Here is a 21,442-nt window from a genome sequence, read left to right as displayed (position 1 = left end):
CACACACAAGTCTGTTTCACTATCTTTGTGGGGACCCGTCATTGACTTAATGCATTCCCTAGCCCCTTACCCTAACCTTAACCATCACAACTAAATGCCTAACCTCAACCCTTAATCTCACCCTAACCATAACCTAATTCTAACCATAATCCTAAAACCAAGTCTTAACCCTCAAACAGCCCTTGTGGGGACCCGAATTTTGGTCCCCACAAGGCTGTGCAGACTCCACAAGTATACTGTATTCTCCGGTTTTTGTACCCCACAAATATAGTAAAACACACACACACACACACACACACACACACACACACACACACACACACACACACACACACACACACTTCAAAGAGGAGATGTGCGTAAGTGCGTTGGTGTAATTGTCAAGACATAAGATTGAAGTCGATTGATCCTATTAGGTTTTTCTGTAGACACGCATGTGAACACATACATTAAAGACTTTCACACACACACACCCCAATGAACTGCACATTACCAAACTCTCTCTCTCTCTCTCTCTCTCTCTCTCTGTGTGTCACGAACACACGACACAGTGTGACTCAGCTGTGTCATATTCACAGTTAAGAGGGAACAGAGCAGGGAGTGCAGAACTAAAGAACGCCTGTCAGGTTTATTTCTGTCTCAGGCTGGCTCTTGCCTGGGCGACGGTGCGGCTGTGAACGGCGCTTCATGCTCTGATCTGCTGCAGTCCCACTTCCCCGTCCCTTCTCTCTGCTCTCCTGCGTAATGGCAAAAATAGAAATATAAAAAAAAAAAAAAAAAAAAAAAGCCGCAAAGTGCTACAGCATCCAACCTTCTTCCTTCTTCATCTACACAAACTCAAAGTAATGCAAACACCAAACATTAAGCATGAACTATTTGTCCAACTTGTACTTCTGTCGCTGCACACTGATAGAGATTTACTGATAGTTGATAGAGAGATTTAAAGAGATAAATAAGTTATGTTTGCTGCTCACGGCACAGTTTTTATAGGTTAATTTAACTCAACAGACCCCTCTTCTTTCCAAATGCACAAATATAGAGAGAATTAAATGGCCATTCAAAATGCTGACATTGTTATTTGTTAGTTCATATTTAACTACTTTAAGCACTAAGTTCACTTTAATACCTACTTTCAAAATTCTGTAATTTTGGTATGTAGGCAAATCAGTTCAGTTCTTAATCACTTAATGATGAAGTATGTCCATACCAGTATTATAATTGTCAATGTCAAGTTAATTTCATCTTTTATTGGTTCAGGATATGCATATGCATCTGTTGCAAACAGCTACTTTCCTTTATATTGGATGCCATTCTGCCCTAATAACTGTTGAAATTAAAACTGTTGTTTTGGTAATAACACTCTTGGCACACTAACACTACTGTATACCCTGCCGGCATACGTTAAACAGAGCCAGTCCAAATTCCAGGATCGACAAACATATAAGTGAAGCCAAAAGTTTGAAAAGGAAAAATTATTGTAAATTCATTCAATGTTTTCATGACACCATGATGATTAAAAAGGAGATGCAATACCACTGGCAGGACATTCACCGGCAACACTTTACTTGAAGGTATCTACATAAGAGTGTCATGACACTGTCATGAACACATGACACTGTCATGACACATGAACCCTAACCCTAACCCTGACTTGTCATGAGAAAAACCAAATGACACTGAGGGGCCATCCAAACGGAAACGCTTTTTGGTCCAAACGCACATGTTTTGCATCGTTTTGGCCGATCGTCCACACATATCCCGAAACGCACTGCCTGAAGACGCACTTTTTTGAAACCTGGTCCCAGGGTGAAAAAAATTTGTTTGGACTTGCGTATCGATGATGTCATCGCCACACCCCTCGCCCTCTAGCCTTCGACCTCTTACCCCGCGACGACGTCTCATAACAACAACAACAGCTACATAAACATGCATCCGTCCTAATCATGGATGTATTAAGAGAACGGGTCCTAGGGGACTACAGATGAAAAATAGCCTTTTGGCTAATTCTGGCTTTTTTAACCATGTTTGTTCATGTGTTTTATGAAATTGCACTGTCCCCTTCTAAATAAACCAATAAATCAAATCAAATCAATGCCCACAACCACACGGCATGGAAGGTAGCATATAGCTAGCTAGCTTGTGTTTGGTTTCTTCTTCTACTGTCTGTTTGTATACAGCATGCTCTGCCTCTTCTTCTCCGCCTCTTCTTCTCCGTTTTTGGTGAATTTCTCTATCAGAAACAGCGCCACCTATAGGCGTGTTGAGTCATTTACAAAATGGATCCTAATTTTTGTGGAACGATGCCAGGGAAGACGGGGAAAAAAGATCGTTTTGGTACGTGTGGACGTGGCCTTAATGACAGAAGCGTTATGTCATAAACGTTTATGATTTCTTTATAATGTTTACGACACGTTCATGAGAGTGTCATGTCACTCTTATGTAGACACCTTCAAGTAAAGTGTAACCGATTTACCAATATATTGTCTTTCTTTATGATGTGCTATCTGTATGCCTTGATATACAATTAAATACAAACACTGTACTGTAAGTTGTCCTGTAAAACTCGTGAACTTGTGATATGTTCCGACTCTTACATGATCGTATCACATAGGTCAACTATATCTTCATCGCATGGGACAGCTGAGGGGAACTTCCATGTGCGTTGCAGGCATCAACGTAATTGTGTGGAACGATGGAAGTCCTCCGAACCCCAGACCAAATCACCAGTATGTCGCGCTAACACAACAATCACCTCCGGGTAGACAACTGGCCGTTGATTTGAATGGCGGAGATATGTAAAATCGGCAAAACTTGTTTATTTATGTTGTCATTTTCAGCCCAAACTGTAACGTTTGAAGATATACAGTTAAACACGGAGGTCCGACCTATCTGACGTCTCTGCTGTTTCTGTCCTGTGTTGCTTTGCTAGCGTCTTTGATAAACCAAATCTAGCGTCACGGACAGCAACATCTCACCGCCTGTCGGACTGACGTCAGGAATCCCACTGGGTACGTTGTGATTCCTTGTTGTTCCCGACCGCCTTGATCTCATCTAGAATTCAGAATTTGATCCATTTAGTCCAATAACATTTGGAAAGTCTAAGGACAGTAGCCCGCACCGCTCCAAAACTCAAACAGTGTATTGGATGCACAGCAGTGGCAAGGATCAAAGAACAAAAAATGCTGGCACTCACAGATGAGTACTCTTTTTATTTAATGTGGGCAAAAAAACCCGAATGTGTTTCAGCTAGAAGCCATCACCAGCGTTGACTTAAAGAGGAGCCGTTAAGGTTACATTATTTTATCCCTTTAATGTGTGCGGGTTGCCAACAGGAAGTCAGCCGGCTTGGCCAGCAGGAGTCTCAGGAGAGTGCTCTCAACCGGCTCGGCTGGAAAATGACTCTGCACATGCTCCACAGGCCCAAAAACATGGCAGCATGAGGAAGCCTGTAGAGGCTTCTTTGTCAAATGCGCCTGGTGAGAAACTTTCATAGGACTGAATGGGAAGCCATCTTTAAAACCTAGTTCTCCTTAATACATCCATGGTTGGCCACCTGTCCTCTGTTGGATTAGAAAAAGATGCTGGGAGGCAGAATTTCGAAATAAAATACTTGCAACAGCATCATTACCACACAGTGCAGTGCCGACTCCAAAATACATTTTAAGTGTGTTGTTTTTTGGTGCACACTGTAACTGTTCTTGCATAACAGTTTCCTCTGCTGATCCAGACTGAAGAGGTTCCAGGGCCAAGGGTAGCTGCTCTTTTCACTAGGGATGGATCAGAACACATTGATCATCGCCATGGCTGCCAGATGATGTCACCGTCGTCACGGGTAGCCAGGGAAACATTCTCCTCTCACACTGACTCCAATCTGTCTTCTCGCTGTGAAACTTTGGCCTTGATCAGACGTTTGTGTGTGTGTGTGTGTGTGTGTGTGTGTGTGTGTGTGTGTGTGTGTGTGTGTGTGTGTGTGTGTGTGTGTGTGTGTGTGTGTGTGTGTGTGTGTGTGTGTTAACCTGTACTCTGTATGCATATATTGTGTTCAGGCCTGTGTTTCTACATTTTTCCAAAGCTTTTATGTTGTGAGAAACAATTTGGAGTTTCAGACTTTAAAATCATGGATATTGTATTGTGATGTCTTTGTATTCCTACTTGTGCATTTAAAAAAAAAATGTTTGTAGGATTTCTATTCTATTTTTCAATTTCGAAATAAACATTTGATTACAAAAAAAATAGGAAAAAGAAAGCATGAACATTTTTTAAGAAGTTACCTCAATTGGCAGTTAGAGTAAGTTTCAGTGTTAATATAACTAGGTTTAGGTTATTTGTAGCGGTAGAGTTAACCATGTAGCCGTGTTTATTAGGTTATAATTATGTGTTAGGGAATGTATAATGCCACTGGGGGGCGCTCACAAGTATAGATAAATGTGTGTGAGCATGTGTGTGTCATAGGCTGTGCAGTCGCAGTGTGTTTCTCTCTCTGCCAGGACTGGCACTCCGAACAACCAGTAATGAGATCTCACTTCTGGCTCGCCTTCCTGCAGCGATGGCGTCAGCACACACAGAAAAAGACATCCTCCAATTAGACACAAATATACTCACTATGCTTGAGAGATACATACACAGGAAAAAGAAAAAAAGAATAAGAAAACTGATCTGTGTGAAAATGTGTTGCGACTCAGTTCGCTGTTTTGTGAGTGAAAAACAATTCTCTAGGGTAATTGACCTCAGTGTTCTGTTCTTTGTAATATTGATTGAATGGTGCAGCAAACAGGGAAATGACACCATCACTCCTGAATGTTCAAGCTAAGCTAAATGATATTTTCTGTAATTGTTTCCTCACATGGACGTCTGCCAGAAATTAAATTCCTTAATTATTTTGTTTTGTCATCGTAGTATTATTTAGGGCTAAAAGTTGTCAAGTATATAATAAGTAAATATTTTGAAAAAAAAAAGAAAAGGTAATCCTTAGGTAAATAAAGGCCAGCATGTGGTTTTAATTATTGAATGGAATGGGGGTTTCCAGGTACTATCCCTGAAACCCGCACTTTTAAATGTCCTCAATATTATCTAAACACCTGGTTACAGTCAATGAGTCAAAACTAAAACAAAAAAGGCCTTCTATGCTTGTGAGAAATAAAAGTCAATTTAAGAGGAGCATATGTGCATGTAATATAGCTGCAAAGTGGAAGGAGCTATTTCATGTAGCTCTGGTTCTGGAAGTCAAAGTTCAAATTCGGTGATATGCGCTGTGTTGGGGACCAAGAGTTTGGTTAAATCTGATTTTAACCAAAAGGCCTCAGATTAAACTGACCTCTGGATACAGGACACACATGTGCTCAGAGGCAAAGGAACATGTGACCAAGACAAAGGAATCTTGGCCTGTATGTAAACCCCAAAGCCGGGGTAATTCACACCTCTATGCAAAGTGACAGCCAGAAGGGAAACGCCGCACAACTGGCAGGAAGTCAAAGAACTACAAGATTGTAGTCTTCACCCTTTCAAGAGTTTTGAGTCTTCCTATTGGTTCAGCGGGACCATAAACACAGCATGGGGCCTTAACCTATAAAAAGTCTGATCCTAGGAAAATCCTCGTCTTCACTTGCAACTCCCGTTGCGGAAAGGAGGCGCGCAAGCGCTTGTGCTGAACTTCCATTTTCTGGAGAAAGTGGATTTTATTTCGGTGGATCCTTGAAAATGCACCAGTGTTTTCATATCTGCAGTGAGAAGGACACAACGTTTTTCTTCTCAAAGTCGACTAAACTTGCCCCTTGCTGCTTTTGGAGGGAAGTTTCTCCGTGGCTGCTGACGAGCGCCAAGGGATTCGTTCTGTTTCATTTCTGTGGAAATCTATGGACAGAAACAAACGGACTGAACACACCGTAAGAAGGCTTAGGTCTGGGCAGAGATAAGTAGTGTGTTTATTAATGAGCAAAGGGTTCGCTACCATTATTGCCATTAATGTGATCTGATTTAATCATGTACTGGTCCATATGTGATTATTAATCTGTTCTGTGAATGTATAATCGATCAATTATACCGTTGGTTTATGTTGTGTTAAGTAGCTGGTTTAAAACCGTAAGCGCTACCTGCTAAGTCACTCCTTTCATGGAGTTTAGTTACTGTCTGCGAGCCAATCGCGGAAATCAGCTGTTAGCCACTGAGCTGGCCGTTATAGATAACTAAGATCAGAGTGCCTTTTTTTCTTTACTCTTCTTCTCTTTCTTCTCTCTCTCTAACACACACACACACAACACCGGCTAGCCGCGTAGCTCCCGAGCTAACGCTGTAGGCTAGCTTCACACGTGGAATCGGCTTACGTTCGTACAGAGCTAACACAGGAACTAGCTACCATACCGGCTAAGCGTGCGCGTTGCCTAGCAACCCCCGGCTTCTTCAGCCCCTGCCCGTGCACCCAGCACCACTACCGCCCTCTTGAGGCTAAATAGTTTTGTGCAGCTCACAGGAGTAGCCATTTTTGGAGTTGTAATAATTGCTGGTCGATCAGGTCCGTGCTTGGATTCACCCCTTCCTTTATTTCCTTTTTAAAGGATTACCACAGAAATGAGACTGTTCCACAGTTTGATTATTGGTCCCTGACTTGCAGGGTGGTGCCCCATTTTGATTGTTTGTCGATTTGATAAAGTTATTAATAACCATATTCATAACTTTATTAATATTGATAAAACATCTTTGATAATTTGCCAATGATCAAATCTGTACCCTACGAGAATCCTACAGCTGCTAAAGTCGGGAGAAAGCTGAAGATGTGTGTGTCATGTGGATGAAAGACAACAACTCCCAGGATGCACTTGCTTCGCTTCCCTACGAGGCCACTCCCAAGCCACGCCTGCCGGTTACAGAGGGCAGTCAAGTCAAGTCAAGTCAAGTGGGTTTTATTGTCATTTTAACCATATACACTGTATATAGTGAAATGAAACAACGTTTCACCGTGGCTCAAGTGGTGTTACCATTTAAAATATATAAAAACGACATTTTATAAAAACTACATTATACAAAAACAACATTATTTGAAATCGACATACGAGATAGGCTACATTGAGTGCGCACACCTTATAGACTATACATAAAGTGCAATTACTACTTAAAGTAGAACATTTAACACAGACAAGGGACACGACAGACAACAGACAACAAAAGACAGGGCATAAGTAGACTTGAAACAGAGCACTGATTGTTGTAAGTTAGGTTCACCGTGAGGTAAAGGTAGGATGTGAGAACTTTCTTGAGATTTGCGTGGTTGAAATCACCAGCAACAATAAATAGTCCATCCGGATGTGCGCTTTGGAGCTCACTGACAGCTCCGTAAAATTCAGCTAACGCATTCATAGCATTAGCGCTTGGTGGGATGAAAAAGGTTTGTGGTTTAGAAAAAAAACTGGTCCCCTGAATACTCACGGGACAGGAACACCCGTTTCCTGGGTGAGAATCTTGTGTTTTTCCCGTAACGTCCTTCAGGACACAAACCCCGATCCCCCGCTTGAAAGTCCTATGTTGAGGGACCCAGCCGTCCACCCAGACCCCCTCCCTACGCAGATTTTCAAAACCTGTACGATTGTTGCATTATCCGGGAGAGTCCTTTTAAGGAGCCTTATCTCATTGGTTCAGTTGCATATTCACATTTAGGAATTTGACCAATTGGTTAAACAATGGAATTCCTATGTCTGCAGAGAGAGATTGCAGAGGGCTTTCACATGCTTGTACTACTCAACATCACATGTTTGAGTCCAGCTCATAAATCTCTTCCTGCCTCAAAATATTTTTTCATTAATGCCGAGCAAACCCAACTACATTAGATCCATCGATCTCTGAAAACTTCAACTCACGCCAACTCCAAAGAATGATTGATAGTTCGCTTTGCTTTGCTTTGTCATACATTTTATAGCGTGTTACTCCTTCCAGTAAACCAACAGCTTATCATCATGAGTCTGACCAGATGGAGTCCTGGGCTATGTGAGATTCCGTCAACAGAATCACTTTTCATTGTAACAAAGATTTTAAACATTTTTGTTTAATGACCAAACTGTACTGTAAATTCCTTTTCCATAGATGGGAGCTTTGCAGCCTGCATACAACTGATTATCATATTAATACCAATTTAAAAAAATATAGAAAAGAAGACAAAACTTAGACAATTAAACAAAAATGACTCCACTATGACAGATATAGGTGTGCATTAGGGCTGCATGAGATGAGGAAAATATTTGATATGAGATAACATTGTTGAATATCGCGATAACGATATTACGTGTGATAAACAAGCAGATATTAAAGTGAACTCAGTTCCGCATTTCTGTTGTTTTCAGTTTTCTGCTAATATACAACTAAGTGCTTGTTGAATTTAAAACACATGAAAGGAAATAATTTCCAACATTCTGTTATTGCACAAATTGAACATTGAATTCAATTTAAAAGGCACCACTAAAAAAGTGCAGTTTGATATTGTCTTTCGTGATCTGATTATTGTGCCAGTTGATATTGCGATGACAATAAAAAAACAACATATATTGTGCAGCCCTAGTGTGCAAGGTTATCTTTACTGGTTGGAAGATGGTTGTGTTTATTTTCATTTTCTTTATCCATTTATTTATTTAATACCATTATTCTTATTTGACCATTTCTTTGGGTTTGTCTGCTTTACTTTGTTACCAAAATATAAAATAAATAATGGAATAAATTGAATAATTTCAGTGAGCCGAAAGCTTACTAAAGTGCCCTTAAGCAATACAAAGACTCCCTGCCAGCTTACTGCTCTGCAGCAGAACCTGCTCTACGCTGCAGGTGAAGAAACACAAAGAGTGATCCTACACACATCAGCATTATTATCCAGTCGGTGACTCAAAGTTCACATACAGTATAAAAAGCACTTTTCCTCTGATTAAGTCACGTATAAATACTTGTATCATTACACACCGCGCTCACACCTATCTCATTGCTTTCAAGTGCCTGGCATGTCTATTTCTGTGCAAGCCTGCTGTGCACAGCGAGCGGTGGGAGCGTGCATGTGAGGCAGCTGCTGGCATAGGACTGGGAACTTTAACCACACATACACACACACACACACACACACACACACACACACACACACACATGCCAGAAACCGGAGCTGGCGAGGGCTTGGGCCCCAGTTATTTCAGTCTGCAGACACTAGAAACTAAGAAGACTCATTCGGCTTTGTTTGGCTGTGACACAGATACAAATGTTTTAGCAGGACTGAAATGTATTATTCAGTCTCACAAACAGTATCACACTCAACATTTTACTGTAATATTCATGCTTTGGTTTATCAGATTGACCAATATTTTATCTTTACGTTGCCTTCTGTGTATGACTGTGATGCAACTAAATGTCATGATCAACACCAAATACAACTAAAATGCTTCTTCATGTGTTTTGGCTTTTGAAACAGTTATGAACATGTTTCTGCTCTAATAATAATAATAATAATAATAATAATAATAATAATAATAATAATAATAATACATTTTATTTATATAGTGCTTTACATGGTACTCAAAGACCCTTAACAGTAAAACCAGCAAATATCACATTAAAAACAGATAAGCATTAAAACCAACACATAAAACAAGCATATTAAAAGCAATTAAAAACAATAAAACCAGTAACTATCAGGTGAGAAATGTCAGACTATTGTATGTGGAAAGCTAATCTGAAGAGATGTGTTTTGATTAGTGTTTTGAATGTGTCCAGCTCAGTACAGTCCCGGATGTGTTTGGGTAGGGAGTTCCAGAGGGAGGGGGCTGCAATGGTGAAAGCTCAGTCAGGGGGGATTGTGGCAGTGGAGCGGATCTGTGAGGTGTAAGGTTATGGAGGGCTTTGTGGGTGAGGACAACCTGAACTCAAAATCTGTGGCAGTTTCATGGAATCGCAAAACATTCTGTAATGGGCCCACGGAAGAATTTTGTGAAATGAACACGGATCGCTGAAAATTCCGTGACGGGCCCACGGAAGAATTCCTTTAAATAAACACGGACCCTTAAGTTAAGGAAAAGGTCATGGGTGGGCTTAAGGTTCCGTGACACATGGGAAGAATGGGACGATTGGGTTCAGGAAAAGGTTGTGGGTGGGCTTACGGTTCTGTGACACGCGAGAAGAACGGGACGGTTGGGTTTAGGAAAAGAAGAAAGCGACTGGGGACACAATCCCCGGTCTCCTGGGGGAAAGTCCTGTGTTTGACTCATCCATCACCCCAACCAACCTCCTTACGCAGATTTTCGGGCTTTCATACTACTCGAATTGCTAGCGTAGTCGCTCCTAATGCTACATCATCTTCTCATTGACTTTACATTGGCATTGTTTTTTGTGGTGGCCACATGGAATTTTCACACATTCCGTGCCACCACCACTTTATGCGCTGTTAACAGTTCGCGATCATTTCACGGAATTCTGGGAGACCAGGCTGGTGTTTAAACTGGATGCGTTGGGAAACAGGGAGACAGTGGAGGTTCTGAAGGACGTGAAAGTGATGAAGGCATAAATCAAAGTTTCGGCAGCAGAGAAGGTGATTGATGGGTGGAGATGGGCAATATTTTTTAGGTGAAAGAAGGCAGTTCTGGTTATTTGGTTGAAGTGGTTTTCAAAAGTGAGGTTGCTGTTGAAGATGACTCCCAGGTTACAGATGTGTGGGGATGGAGACAGGGTGGAGTTGTTGACAGCGAGACCGAAGTTATGGGTGTTCTTTGTGAGGGATTTTGGGCCGATTTGGTTTGCATCCAGGATTGAATATCGGTGAGGCAGTTGGTCAGGGTGAATGATATAGCTGTGGTGATGTAAAGCTGGACATCATCAGTGTAGCAGTGGAAGTGAAGACCATGTTTGCGTATGATATTTCCGAGTGGCAGGATGTAAAGGATGAAAAGGAGAGGACCAAGCACCGAACCTTGGGGGACGCCTTGTAACAGAGGAGCAATGGAGGAGGTGCAGTTGTTGATGTGTATGAACTGTTGTCTGTTGGTGAAATGCCACTGATGTTGCAGTAGGTTTCCAGTCGGGACAGGAGGATGGAGTGGTTGGTGGTGTCAAAGGCTGCAGTGAGGTCGAGCATGATAAGAATGGTGAGGTGGCATAAGGTGGTATAAGAGGCATACATGCATAAGGCCGACAGCAGCAATAACAAAGAATTAATGCATGGATAGAAGAGAATTAGAACCATTGGTGCCAGTTGGAAGTTATCTTAGATTTCTGTGTTGAAATGTCTCATTTAATTCTGTGTAATGGACACTAATAATTGGATATGCTCATTTAATTGCACAAGAAATCTCTCAGTCATTCTGCCACTTAATCTACAGTAACGTTGCTGGTATTGATACACTTTCCACTGTGTTGATTATAATGAATGTCACTAATAAGCTGTTTCAAGGATAAACTTACATCACAATTTACATATTATAACAAGCCATACAAAAGTAAATCATTGGGGAATATGTACTGAAAATAAAACAGGTTCATTAGTTTGTAGCAAAGTAGCTTCTTTATTCATTACAAATGTAAACAGACTCATTTCAGATAAACATAAAGAAGCTGTCAGTTCATAAGACTTACACATTTGATACTGAAAATGTTAGTTTGGCACAGAATTGAGATCATTGAAACAAAAAAAATCTGATTATTCCAAACTTTATGTAAAGTATGTAAAGTTATGCTCATTTTATATCACAAGGTAGTAAAAGCTGCTGGAGCTGCTCCCCCCGCGACCCGACACCGGATAAGCGGACGAAGATGGATGGATGGAAGGTAGTAAAAGCCCACCTAATGTCCCTTAGAACTATATATATATATATATATATATATATATATATATATATATATATATATATATATATACACACACATATATATATATATATATATATATATATATATATATATATATATATATATATATATATATATATATATATAAATGTTTTTCTTGTCCTGTTTCTTCAAAAGTTGGTATCAGGGAGACTACTGGATTAAATAGTCAGACTTAAGCTCTTTCTGTGTCCAGCGAACATTTGCACTTTTGTCATGTTGAAACTTAACGGTGTGTGTCCGTCTAGAAGAAGAAAAGTGGATTGGTTACATTTGCCATGTTAATGATGTAGAAAATAGGTTTCATTGTATTTTCTATTATCCTTTATTGTTACTGGGAACTACTACTTTGTTTAATAAGATTAAACAGAAACCGTTTTTTAAAATATGGATGATGCACTAACTAGACTAAGTTGGCTGTTCACATGCAAAACATTTAAAGCTATAGTGCGCAGTTTCTGTCTCCCCCATTAGGAATTCTAAGTAATGACAACAACACTGTCATTGCATCCACATTACACAGACCTTCCGTGATCGTACACCACCCACAACCCTCCTCCACGAAGTTACTTGTAGCCAAGGAGGACATGGAGGATAAAAAAAAACATGATGGACTCTTCAGATGAGGTACTTATCTTGAGTTTCTGCGCGGGAAAGTCGCCGGACTACACCATTTTGCAAACGTGGCCATACTTAGAAATACAGAGAGAGTTTTGTGAAGCTGATAGAAAAAGTTGTTTTAGTCGTGCAACAGAAACTCAGATTGGACAGATAGTCTAGCTAGCTGTCTGGATTTACCCTGCAGAGGTCTGCAGTGGCCTCAGAAATCCACCGGAGTTTAGAATTCGAAAACAAAGAAAGTGGAAAGTAACGGACATCCGGGCAAAAAGGACATCCGGTGGAATTTCCGGGGGCAGTCACAGAAGTGGAAGGTTGTGTATATAGACTAGCTTTGTATCAACTAATTTGGCGATGGCTTGAATTTAACAGACTTTCATTTATATAAAATAGTTGCGCACTATAGTTTTAAATTAGCCAGTTACTTTGAGTAACCCTGGGAGATAAGAAAATAATCCCTTTATTAGGAGGGCAATAGCTTTTATTTTTTTTATTTTTTTCAGTGTACAAATGATTTGACATTTTGCACATACATATGTTATTTGAAAGTTACCGGAAAATGCACCTAAATGTTTGATAAATAGCTGTTACGGTATGGGCCAAATGCTTGGCATGACACGGAAATAAAAACTCAAACTCAGACTAACTGTAACCACATAGATGGCGTATAACAAACCATGACTAATTAAACACTATACAGTCAAACAAGCAACATAAATAATTAAAAAACAATAACAACCATCATAAAAAACATCAGATGAGGGCTGAGAACAAGTGAGTAAGTTACATTTGAAGTCATTATGGAGTCACTTCTGTTAAATATAGAGTCCTAGCAAGAGTCATAAGCCAAATTTCGCACTCACATATTCACAATTACACACAGAGACAGAAAAAGTTCCAGCTAAAAATGAACAGACATGCAGGCAAACTCAGAAACATACTCCAGATGCATATGTCACCCACAGTTTAGGAATTCACACACACATAAAGTGATCAAAGCATAATTTGTTGAGCCTAAGTCTTTTCTTTTCATGCCACTTTCTTCTTCTGCTTTGCTACATTTCAGAGGGAAATGTTGTACTTTTTACTCCACTACATTCATCTGATAGCTTTAGTTACTAGTTACAAATTAAGATTTTTGCACACAAAACACATGTAGTTTATAAAATAAGATGCTTTAAAATAAATTAAACTACCCAACAATATAACAACTTACAAGTCCAGCTGAAATGATTAGCTCTCTATACTTACATACTTTTACTTATGTAACATTTCCAACGCAGGACATTTATATGTAACAGAGTATTTTATTTTTTACAGTATTAGTACTTTTAGTTAAGTAAAGGATCTGAATACGTCTTCCACCACTGCCCCCATGTATAACAGGCTGACTCAGAGAGGAGGCCTGTTTGTGTTTCAGCATATTTGTGTGTGAGGACAGAAACTACCCAGTCGCTATAAAACCCTGGGCACCTGTTCCCTGGATCCCATTGGGAGAAATTCCACTCCTCAGTCACTGTGTGTGTGTGTGTGGGGGGGGGGGGGGGGGGGGGGGGTATGTGTCAGTAAAGAATGTTGACACTGGATTTTCCTGTCTCAAGAGGACACCGTGCAACATCACTTCCTTCATGACCCTTCCCTATTTAAAGGCCGGTGTGGAGCCAGAGGGGCCTCAGCAGAGGATTAAGGCCAAAGCCATTGCACTCTTCACAACAGCAACTCACCCACTGACCGACTGACAGCTCCCGATCTTGCTGTGAAGATCCACTCCGGCTATAAAGGCTGAGGCAAACGGATTTATGTCCATGATCATCCAGCAAGTTTATCTTTGCAAGTGAGGTGTTTCTAAAAATTTGAGTTGGAATTTTGGAACCAACAGAAGCTAACTATTTGCTCGGACAAAAGTTTTTTTTTTCTTCTATTGACTCAACTAGAATTTTTAACAAAACACAACCAGAGCCTTTTTTTGAGAAATTCAAAGAGTTTCCAGGACTGGAAACCAAAGACACACAGTAACTCCAGTAATTGCCACGTCCCTTCTGGTATCCTGTGACAATGAGTAGTGGTGGGACCACCATAGTTTCACCACAGGAGCCTCAGGCTTTCAAACGGGCAGTACGGAAGATAAAATGCGCCGCTATGGTGGCCAACCTGGCCAAGAGCTGGCAGGGCTGGGCCAGTGAACACTCCGACAAGCAGGACGCCATCCCGAGTGGCTGGATGCCTTCATCTGTTGAAGAGGTAGACAAAAAAGTACGTAACCATGACGTCAAACTTACCGTCACCCCGCGTGTATTCGCGGTTGATGGCGCCAACGCCGGTGGGAGTAAGATTCGGACCGGTTCAGTGACCAAGTCTGTGCAGCCAAAACGCAGCGAGTGCAGCAGCAGCGATTTGGTCAACGCCATCCGAGGCAGGATGGAGTCGGGTCCTGAGGAGTGCAAGCCGTTCCTGGGCAACGAGTCACCGACGCGCCGGCGCCAGATGAGGGCGCTACAGGGCGCAGGAGGAGGAGCGGGTGGAGTCATCCAAGACAGGAAGCTTTTGCTCCAGCAGGAGAAGAAGTTGGGGTCAAGGAGCAGCAGTGTTGACACAGAGGACAGCGGGCTGGGAGAGGAGGCCGGGCTCAGCGACAACAGCGAAGCAAAAAATGAGCACGGTGACATCCAGCCCAAGAAACAGACCAACAGGCCCAAGGTAGAGTGGTTAGTCGCAAGGATAATAAATGGATGGGAAAAAGTTTAAGTTTAATAACCCAAAAAGCGACGCTTGGTCAGCTGCCTTTGGTGTTTGTTAGGCAAAAAAACCCTCCTTTGGCGTCATATTTAGACACGCTTGTTCGGGACTCTTGGCGTCACTTTTTGACGCTCTGGGTCGGGACGTACGTTTAACTGGCATGCGGCAGAAGAACGGGACATTTAGGTTTAGGAAAAGATGGTGGGTGGGGTTACAGAATGTACATTTCAGTGACATGTGGGACAAGAACGGGACAACCCCGGGCTCCTGGGTGAAAGTCCTGTGTCGGTTGACCCATCCGCCACCCCAACCTTACACAGATTTTCATACTACTCGCTACCGTTGTTGCTCTTAACTACAACTACGGTTGAGCTGCTGCTCTGCCCAGTTTGTTCCATACAGACGCTAAAGGGGATTTACCTTTAATTTTAAATTAAATTAAATTAATTTAAATTTAGCTGTTGGCGTAAAGAAACCCAAACATTTTTTATCGGTGCATCCCTAAAGTTTAAAAATGGTTATGTAACATTGCCAAACAATCAATATTCCTATATTAACAATGGATCCAATAACTTCCACATGTGTCTAATGTGGAAGGTGCCACGTGCAGTGATCAACCCACAGAGAATTATAACCTAACTCCTCAGTTATACAGAGCTTTTTAGCCTCTTTTCATCCTATTGGTATTTTTCAGTCTTTGTGCTCTAATCAACCCAGTTCTCAGCAATGGGATACAGCTGTTTTCAGCAAAAACCTGTGATAAAACAAATGTGCCTGTCCAGTACCAAATTACCAACTGGTGAACATAGTGGAGACTTTACCCACTCCAAATGGATGATAATATAGTTCCATGGCTGCTAGATTTGTAAAATAGACAATTGTTGGTAAACACCTTCACAGGTGATTATATGTCAATCTTGCTTTAAATTACCTTCAAATGAAACGAGTATAGGGCTGTCCTCAATTAAAGAAATTCTTTGTCGACTAACACTTGTACAATGGCGTTGACTAACTAATGGCTTAGTTTATTTAATCGACCGATTAAACCGAGTTTCTCCACAAAGAATCACGCAACAGCACCTGCTTTAAAACTTGTCTTTACCAGAGATGTCTCATAAGTTTCTTGGAAATAGGTCATTCAGCATGAAAAAAGCATGAAACAAGAATGAAGAAATCTTAGTTGACTAAGACCAAAACAACAGATTAGTTGACTCACTAACCAAGAGGGTGCAGCCCGAAAAATGAGATGGTATGGGGAACTTAGAAACATCAAATTACATTTGTGAATATGAGACAAGCTATCAATATGACCAGGAAACTCATATGTGATATTTATTTGTTGTTGGGTGGTGGGGGTTAAGAGTCAGTGTCACCGAGGGCCTGGGGTCTTGTTAATGAGGCTGACTGCAGAGGCGTGAGGTTAAGATTTTGAGATATGGCGTTTTTCCATTACATGGCACCTGCTCGCCTCGACTCTACTCGCCTTGTTTGGTTTTCCATTATGAAAAAAAGTCCCTGGCACGAGCTAACAGGTGCTTCTTTTAGTATCACCTCCGTCGAGGTTCCAAGCGAGCTGAGGCGATACCAAAAGGTGACGTGAAAACCTGCTGACTACTGATTGGTCGGAGAGAATTGTCACTAATCACTGCGTCATCATTGCTAGTGACAGACGGGGGGTGTCCTGAACAAACCCTCCGTTTTTAAATAGTTTAGCCAGAGGTGTTTTTTTTGCTGCCTCCAGCTTCTTTTGAAACTAAATTTGTCTTCTGGCAAACAGCCGCATGCCGAGAATCAAAAACAACACACCTTTGACGTTCTGTGTGTGTGTGTGTCGCGTTGGGTCACGGCAGTTTCCTGCGGCATCGCTTTAATGATCAGCCTCGCTCGTCTCACGCATGAGGCGGTACTATATTCAATTCAATTTCAGTTCAATTAAATTTTATTTATAGTATCAAATGATAACAAGAATTATCTCGAGACACTTTACAGATAGAGTAGGTCTAGACCACACTCTACAAATTCCAAAACCCCAACAATTACAGTAATTCCCTCAAGAGCAAGCATTAGCAGTGGCTGTGGCGACAGTGGCGAGGAAAAACTCCCTTTTAGGAAGAAACCTCGGCAGACCCAGACTCTTGGTAGGCGGTGTCTGACGGGGCCGGTTGGGGGTGTGATGAACAGTGGCAATAGTAGTCACATTAAAGATAATGGAACAGTGACTTCAAAGGTCATCTGCAATGGAAAATGGAGGACGGGGCACCGCAACTGAGCCGAGCCGAGCAGAGGTGGTACTAGCAGTGGGTAAGCGCCAATAGAGGTTGTGAGAGAATCATTTCAGTGTTGTTAATGGCAGGGTTATATGAGATCTAATATAAGCAGATTAGAGTTGTATTATTGCCCTTTAATAATTTCTTTCAAGAATTATACGCAGACACTTTCTCCAGTCTGCTTTCTCTACAACTACAGCAAAGGTTTCTCCTGTCCCTAAATCAAACACACAGTGGAAGACAAATACCCTAAATTACTGCAAAAATGTTCCCACACAAGTCACACAGCGTGAACAAACCGGTTTAAGCAGAGGTGCCTTTGATGTCACCTGAAGAAATCTAACTCCCTCATGGACAGCAAACAGCATAACAGTTGCATAACTCCAATACAAAAATATCTCCCATAAAAGGCAAAGGAGCCGGCAGGAGGGCCCTTTGACTTGTTTAAGGAGTCACTATGCAGACAGCCAGGCCAACTCATGAAAGCACCACGCTGGACCACAGCGCAATGGAATATATGTAAACGAATATAGTCATGCTCTGCAACATGTTTTCCAAACTGACCTTCATGTGAAACTGCCAGGGTGGGGGGTTGAAGGAGCATTGGATGAGAGAGGCAGTAACATGAGAGGCAGACACTGGGACAAAAATACTTTAGAGAAAAATAAGAAACCCTCAGAGTGTAAAGACATTCTATGTCTTTCATTTTATTCATCTATATTGTAATGGAAATTCCATCTGACTTTAACAGGTTTGATGAATGTTAAATAATAACGTGAACAAAGAGAGAGGTCGGTTTAACGGTAGAGCAGATTTCTTGGCCGGAAGTCTTTAAGATATGTTGGAAAGCAAACAAACAACAGCTTTAGTTTGGTCTCCACCACCTTCTTGGTTACACATTACAAAAATATCCAGGAGTGAACCAAAACAGTAAAGGTGCATAACATGAGCTAAAAGACAGTAAAAGGATCTGAATCAGCTGTGTGGTCACCTCTCACTTTTACACATTTTGGCATTTGTATGAAAATATTGTTTTGACAGCTTTGAGTAAAAGTATACAATATTGTACCGTAATGTAAAATACTCTACCACTATTACAAGTCCTGCCTTCAAAATATAACAAAAGTAAAAATGGAGAATTATTTAAACATTTGAATAATAATCAATAAATAATTGTCCAATTTAACTTTAGCGAATGCACAGAAGTATCAGCCACAATGTGCACTTTTTTGTCTTTTTATTCATTGATTTCAAACGATTTAAAAAAAATAAACGAATAAAAGAATAACAGCCACAATGTGCACTTTTTTGTCTTTTTATTCATTGATTTCAAACGATTTAAAAAAAATAAACGAATAAAAGAATAACAAAAAAAAAAATAATGGCAAATCAAGTCATACCCCTAGTAATTACCACAGACAATTTCACAATCCAATGAGATAAATTAAACAGAATAAAAAAAATACCAAATTACTACTCGTATTAACATCATACTCTATCAAGCTATTAAGAAAAAAGAAAAGAACAAAAAAAACAACCACTATTGAAATCAGTGAGATCTCCTTCCTCACTTATGTACCTTTCAAAATTATGTCTTTTGTAAAATTTTTAAAATTGCATTTTACAGTATTTATACTTTGTTTAAACGTTTCTTCAAGACCATTCTACAAAACCACCCAACAAATCAAAATACACATCATTTTGAGATTGATCCCAGCATGTTGCTAATTTAAGTTATAACCGCCCTCTCTATGCGTGAACAGTCGTTGAGTGTTTCCTAGTCATTACCAGACCTTCCTCTACAGTGCTGCGGAGGAGGGTCTGGCTAGTCCACACAGCATTGCGGGATGGGGGAAAAATGTGCTCTGGTTTATTGGCATTTCGTTAAACCAATCGTCTTGGGTCGTCTTGGGCGGCACTATGCGCCGTATGGAGCAACGGCGCCTCTGCAAAATAGCCTCGGGAAGGAACTTGTTTTGGTGGAACATGTGTACGTTCAGAGGTTGTTTTAGTCGTGCAACAGAAAACTCAGGTTGGACAGATAGTCTAGCTAGCTGTCTGGATTTACCTTGCAGAGATCTGAGGAGCAGTTAACCATAGTCCTCACAAATCCACCATGGTTTAAAATGGCGGAATTTCTGTTGGCAATGGAGCAATCCCGGAATGTTGTGGATATAGACTATATGTTTCCAGGCTGCAGTTATTTTTTTTGCTTTATAAATTTTTTGTGCAGTCTTAAATTATACCAGATCATTAAACAAACCAATCAATCTTCATCAAGTTATTGAATGGACATTTTAATCTGAAAAGTAACTTGTCGCTATAGTTGTCGGATACATGTAGTGGAATACAAAGTATGACATTTTCCTCTGAAATGTACTTGGGTAGATGCCTCAGATTATTATTTGAGTACAGTACTTTGCCACCACTGGTCACATGCCTAGACACACGATTTGATTGACAGCTGATCTTTGGAAACGCCACAGTTACAAATGCCAAGAACCAAAGATGGAGGCAAATTAGAGAAAAGAAAAAGAGTGATCAGAAGCATTAAAGGTTCACAGAGTCTTTTAAAAAAGTCCCACCGTGACAAGTCTTCACCTTTTAGAAAGCAAATACCAAAGAGATATGGTGACACTGATCTGAAGGCCTGGCAAGCTGAGGAAAATACCGATGGAGGAGAGGAGCGGGGGGGATGGGGAGGAGGGAGAGGGGGATGAGGGAGGTTGGGCAACGGCCACTGAAACGTTTGGCACCTCACAGTGACCAGTACCCGGTTCACGGTAACCTTTTCTCGGCTAAATTTAACTGTAAAGACTGCTTAACTTAACTGTGATTGGACCAGCCAACGACCACCGTAAATTCTGTAGGATATCATATGAACCCGTTCATGAGAATGGGTTGCACTGTGACTAGTAGACTGTAAAATTGTTAATGTGCCCCTGTAATGAAGAAGCTTTTGCTTTGCTTGTTCATATGGAAATGATCACATGCTCTTTTACAGTCTGATGTTAACCTAACAACCCTCTTTTCATCTCCAGATTAAGATTTCCACTGCGAGTGACATCAAAAGCCGCTGGCAGCAGTGGTCTGAGCAGCACATGGAGGGCCAGAAGCTCAACCCCTTCAGCGAGGAGTTTGATTACGAGTACGCCATGGCCAATCGCCTCCGCAAGGGCGACTCCGGCTACGGACGACCCAAAGACGGCTCCAAGACAGCAGAGAGGGGCGACAGGGCCCAGAAACACATCCACAGGGAGATGGAGGAGCTGGTGTGGATTATCAGAGACATGGGGTTTAAGGATAAAGAGGGGAGGACCATCATTACCTTCGGCCGGCTCTTTGACCGCTACGTGAAGATCTCGGATAAGGTGGTGGGCATCTTGCTGCGCTGCCGCAAACACAAGATGCTGGACTTTGAAGGGGAGATGCTGTGGAAAGGACAGGACGATGGTGTCATCATCACAGTGAGGGACTGAGGACAGATTCAATTCAATTTTATTTATAGTATCAAATCATAACACAGGTTATCTCGAGACACTTTACAGATAGAGTAGGTCTAGACCACACTCTATAATTTACAAAGCCCCAACAATTACAATAAGTCCCTCAAGAGCAAGCAGCGCGACAGTGGCGAGGAAAAACTCCCTCTTGGGAAGAAACCTCGGACAGACCCAGGCTCTTAGTAGGCGGTGCCTGACGGGCCGGTTGGGGATATGATGAACAGTGGCGATAATAGTCACATTAATAATGGAACAGTGACTTCAAATGGTAGTCTTACAAACATTAACAAACACATGCAAACCCACCTGCACATCTCCCACATCAGCTCGTCAAGAGAAATAATGCTACCAATGCTAGCCGCAATGCTACATCATATACACAAGAAAAATGGAGGAATGTCTGCAAGAGACAGAAAAAAAACACAGTATGATTAAAGATATTACACACAAAAAACATGGAAGACAAAATCTAAAAGTTTAAAT

General features: G+C 41.2%; 1 protein-coding gene across 1 annotated transcript; it reads left to right on the top strand.

The window, feature by feature from the left end:
- Positions 1 to 14,073: 14,073 nt before the first annotated feature.
- abraa (actin binding Rho activating protein a) lies at positions 14,074 to 21,013 on the top strand. The gene is made up of 2 exons (XM_028576371.1): positions 14,074 to 15,150; positions 20,498 to 21,013. The coding sequence occupies exons 1-2, from the start codon at positions 14,509 to 14,511 to the stop codon at positions 20,933 to 20,935; spliced, it is 1,080 nt and encodes a 359-aa protein (XP_028432172.1). The 5' UTR covers positions 14,074 to 14,508; the 3' UTR covers positions 20,936 to 21,013.
- The last annotated feature ends 429 nt before the right edge of the window (positions 21,014 to 21,442 follow it).

The sequence above is a fragment of the Perca flavescens genome, chromosome 4 (genome assembly GCF_004354835.1).
Source record: "Perca flavescens isolate YP-PL-M2 chromosome 4, PFLA_1.0, whole genome shotgun sequence".
NCBI classification, from domain to species: domain Eukaryota; kingdom Metazoa; phylum Chordata; class Actinopteri; order Perciformes; family Percidae; genus Perca; species Perca flavescens.
Note: the sequence above shows the minus strand (reverse complement) of the source record. Positions and strands in the feature narration are given on the sequence as shown.

Coding starts and splice junctions, on each gene's coding strand:
- abraa (XM_028576371.1), top strand. CDS start 14,509: ATGAGTAGTGGTGGGACCACCATAGTTTCACCACAGGAGCCTCAGGCT. Junction 15,151..20,497: donor AACAGACCAACAGGCCCAAG/GTAGAGTGGTTA, acceptor TTTCATCTCCAG/ATTAAGATTTCCACTGCGAG.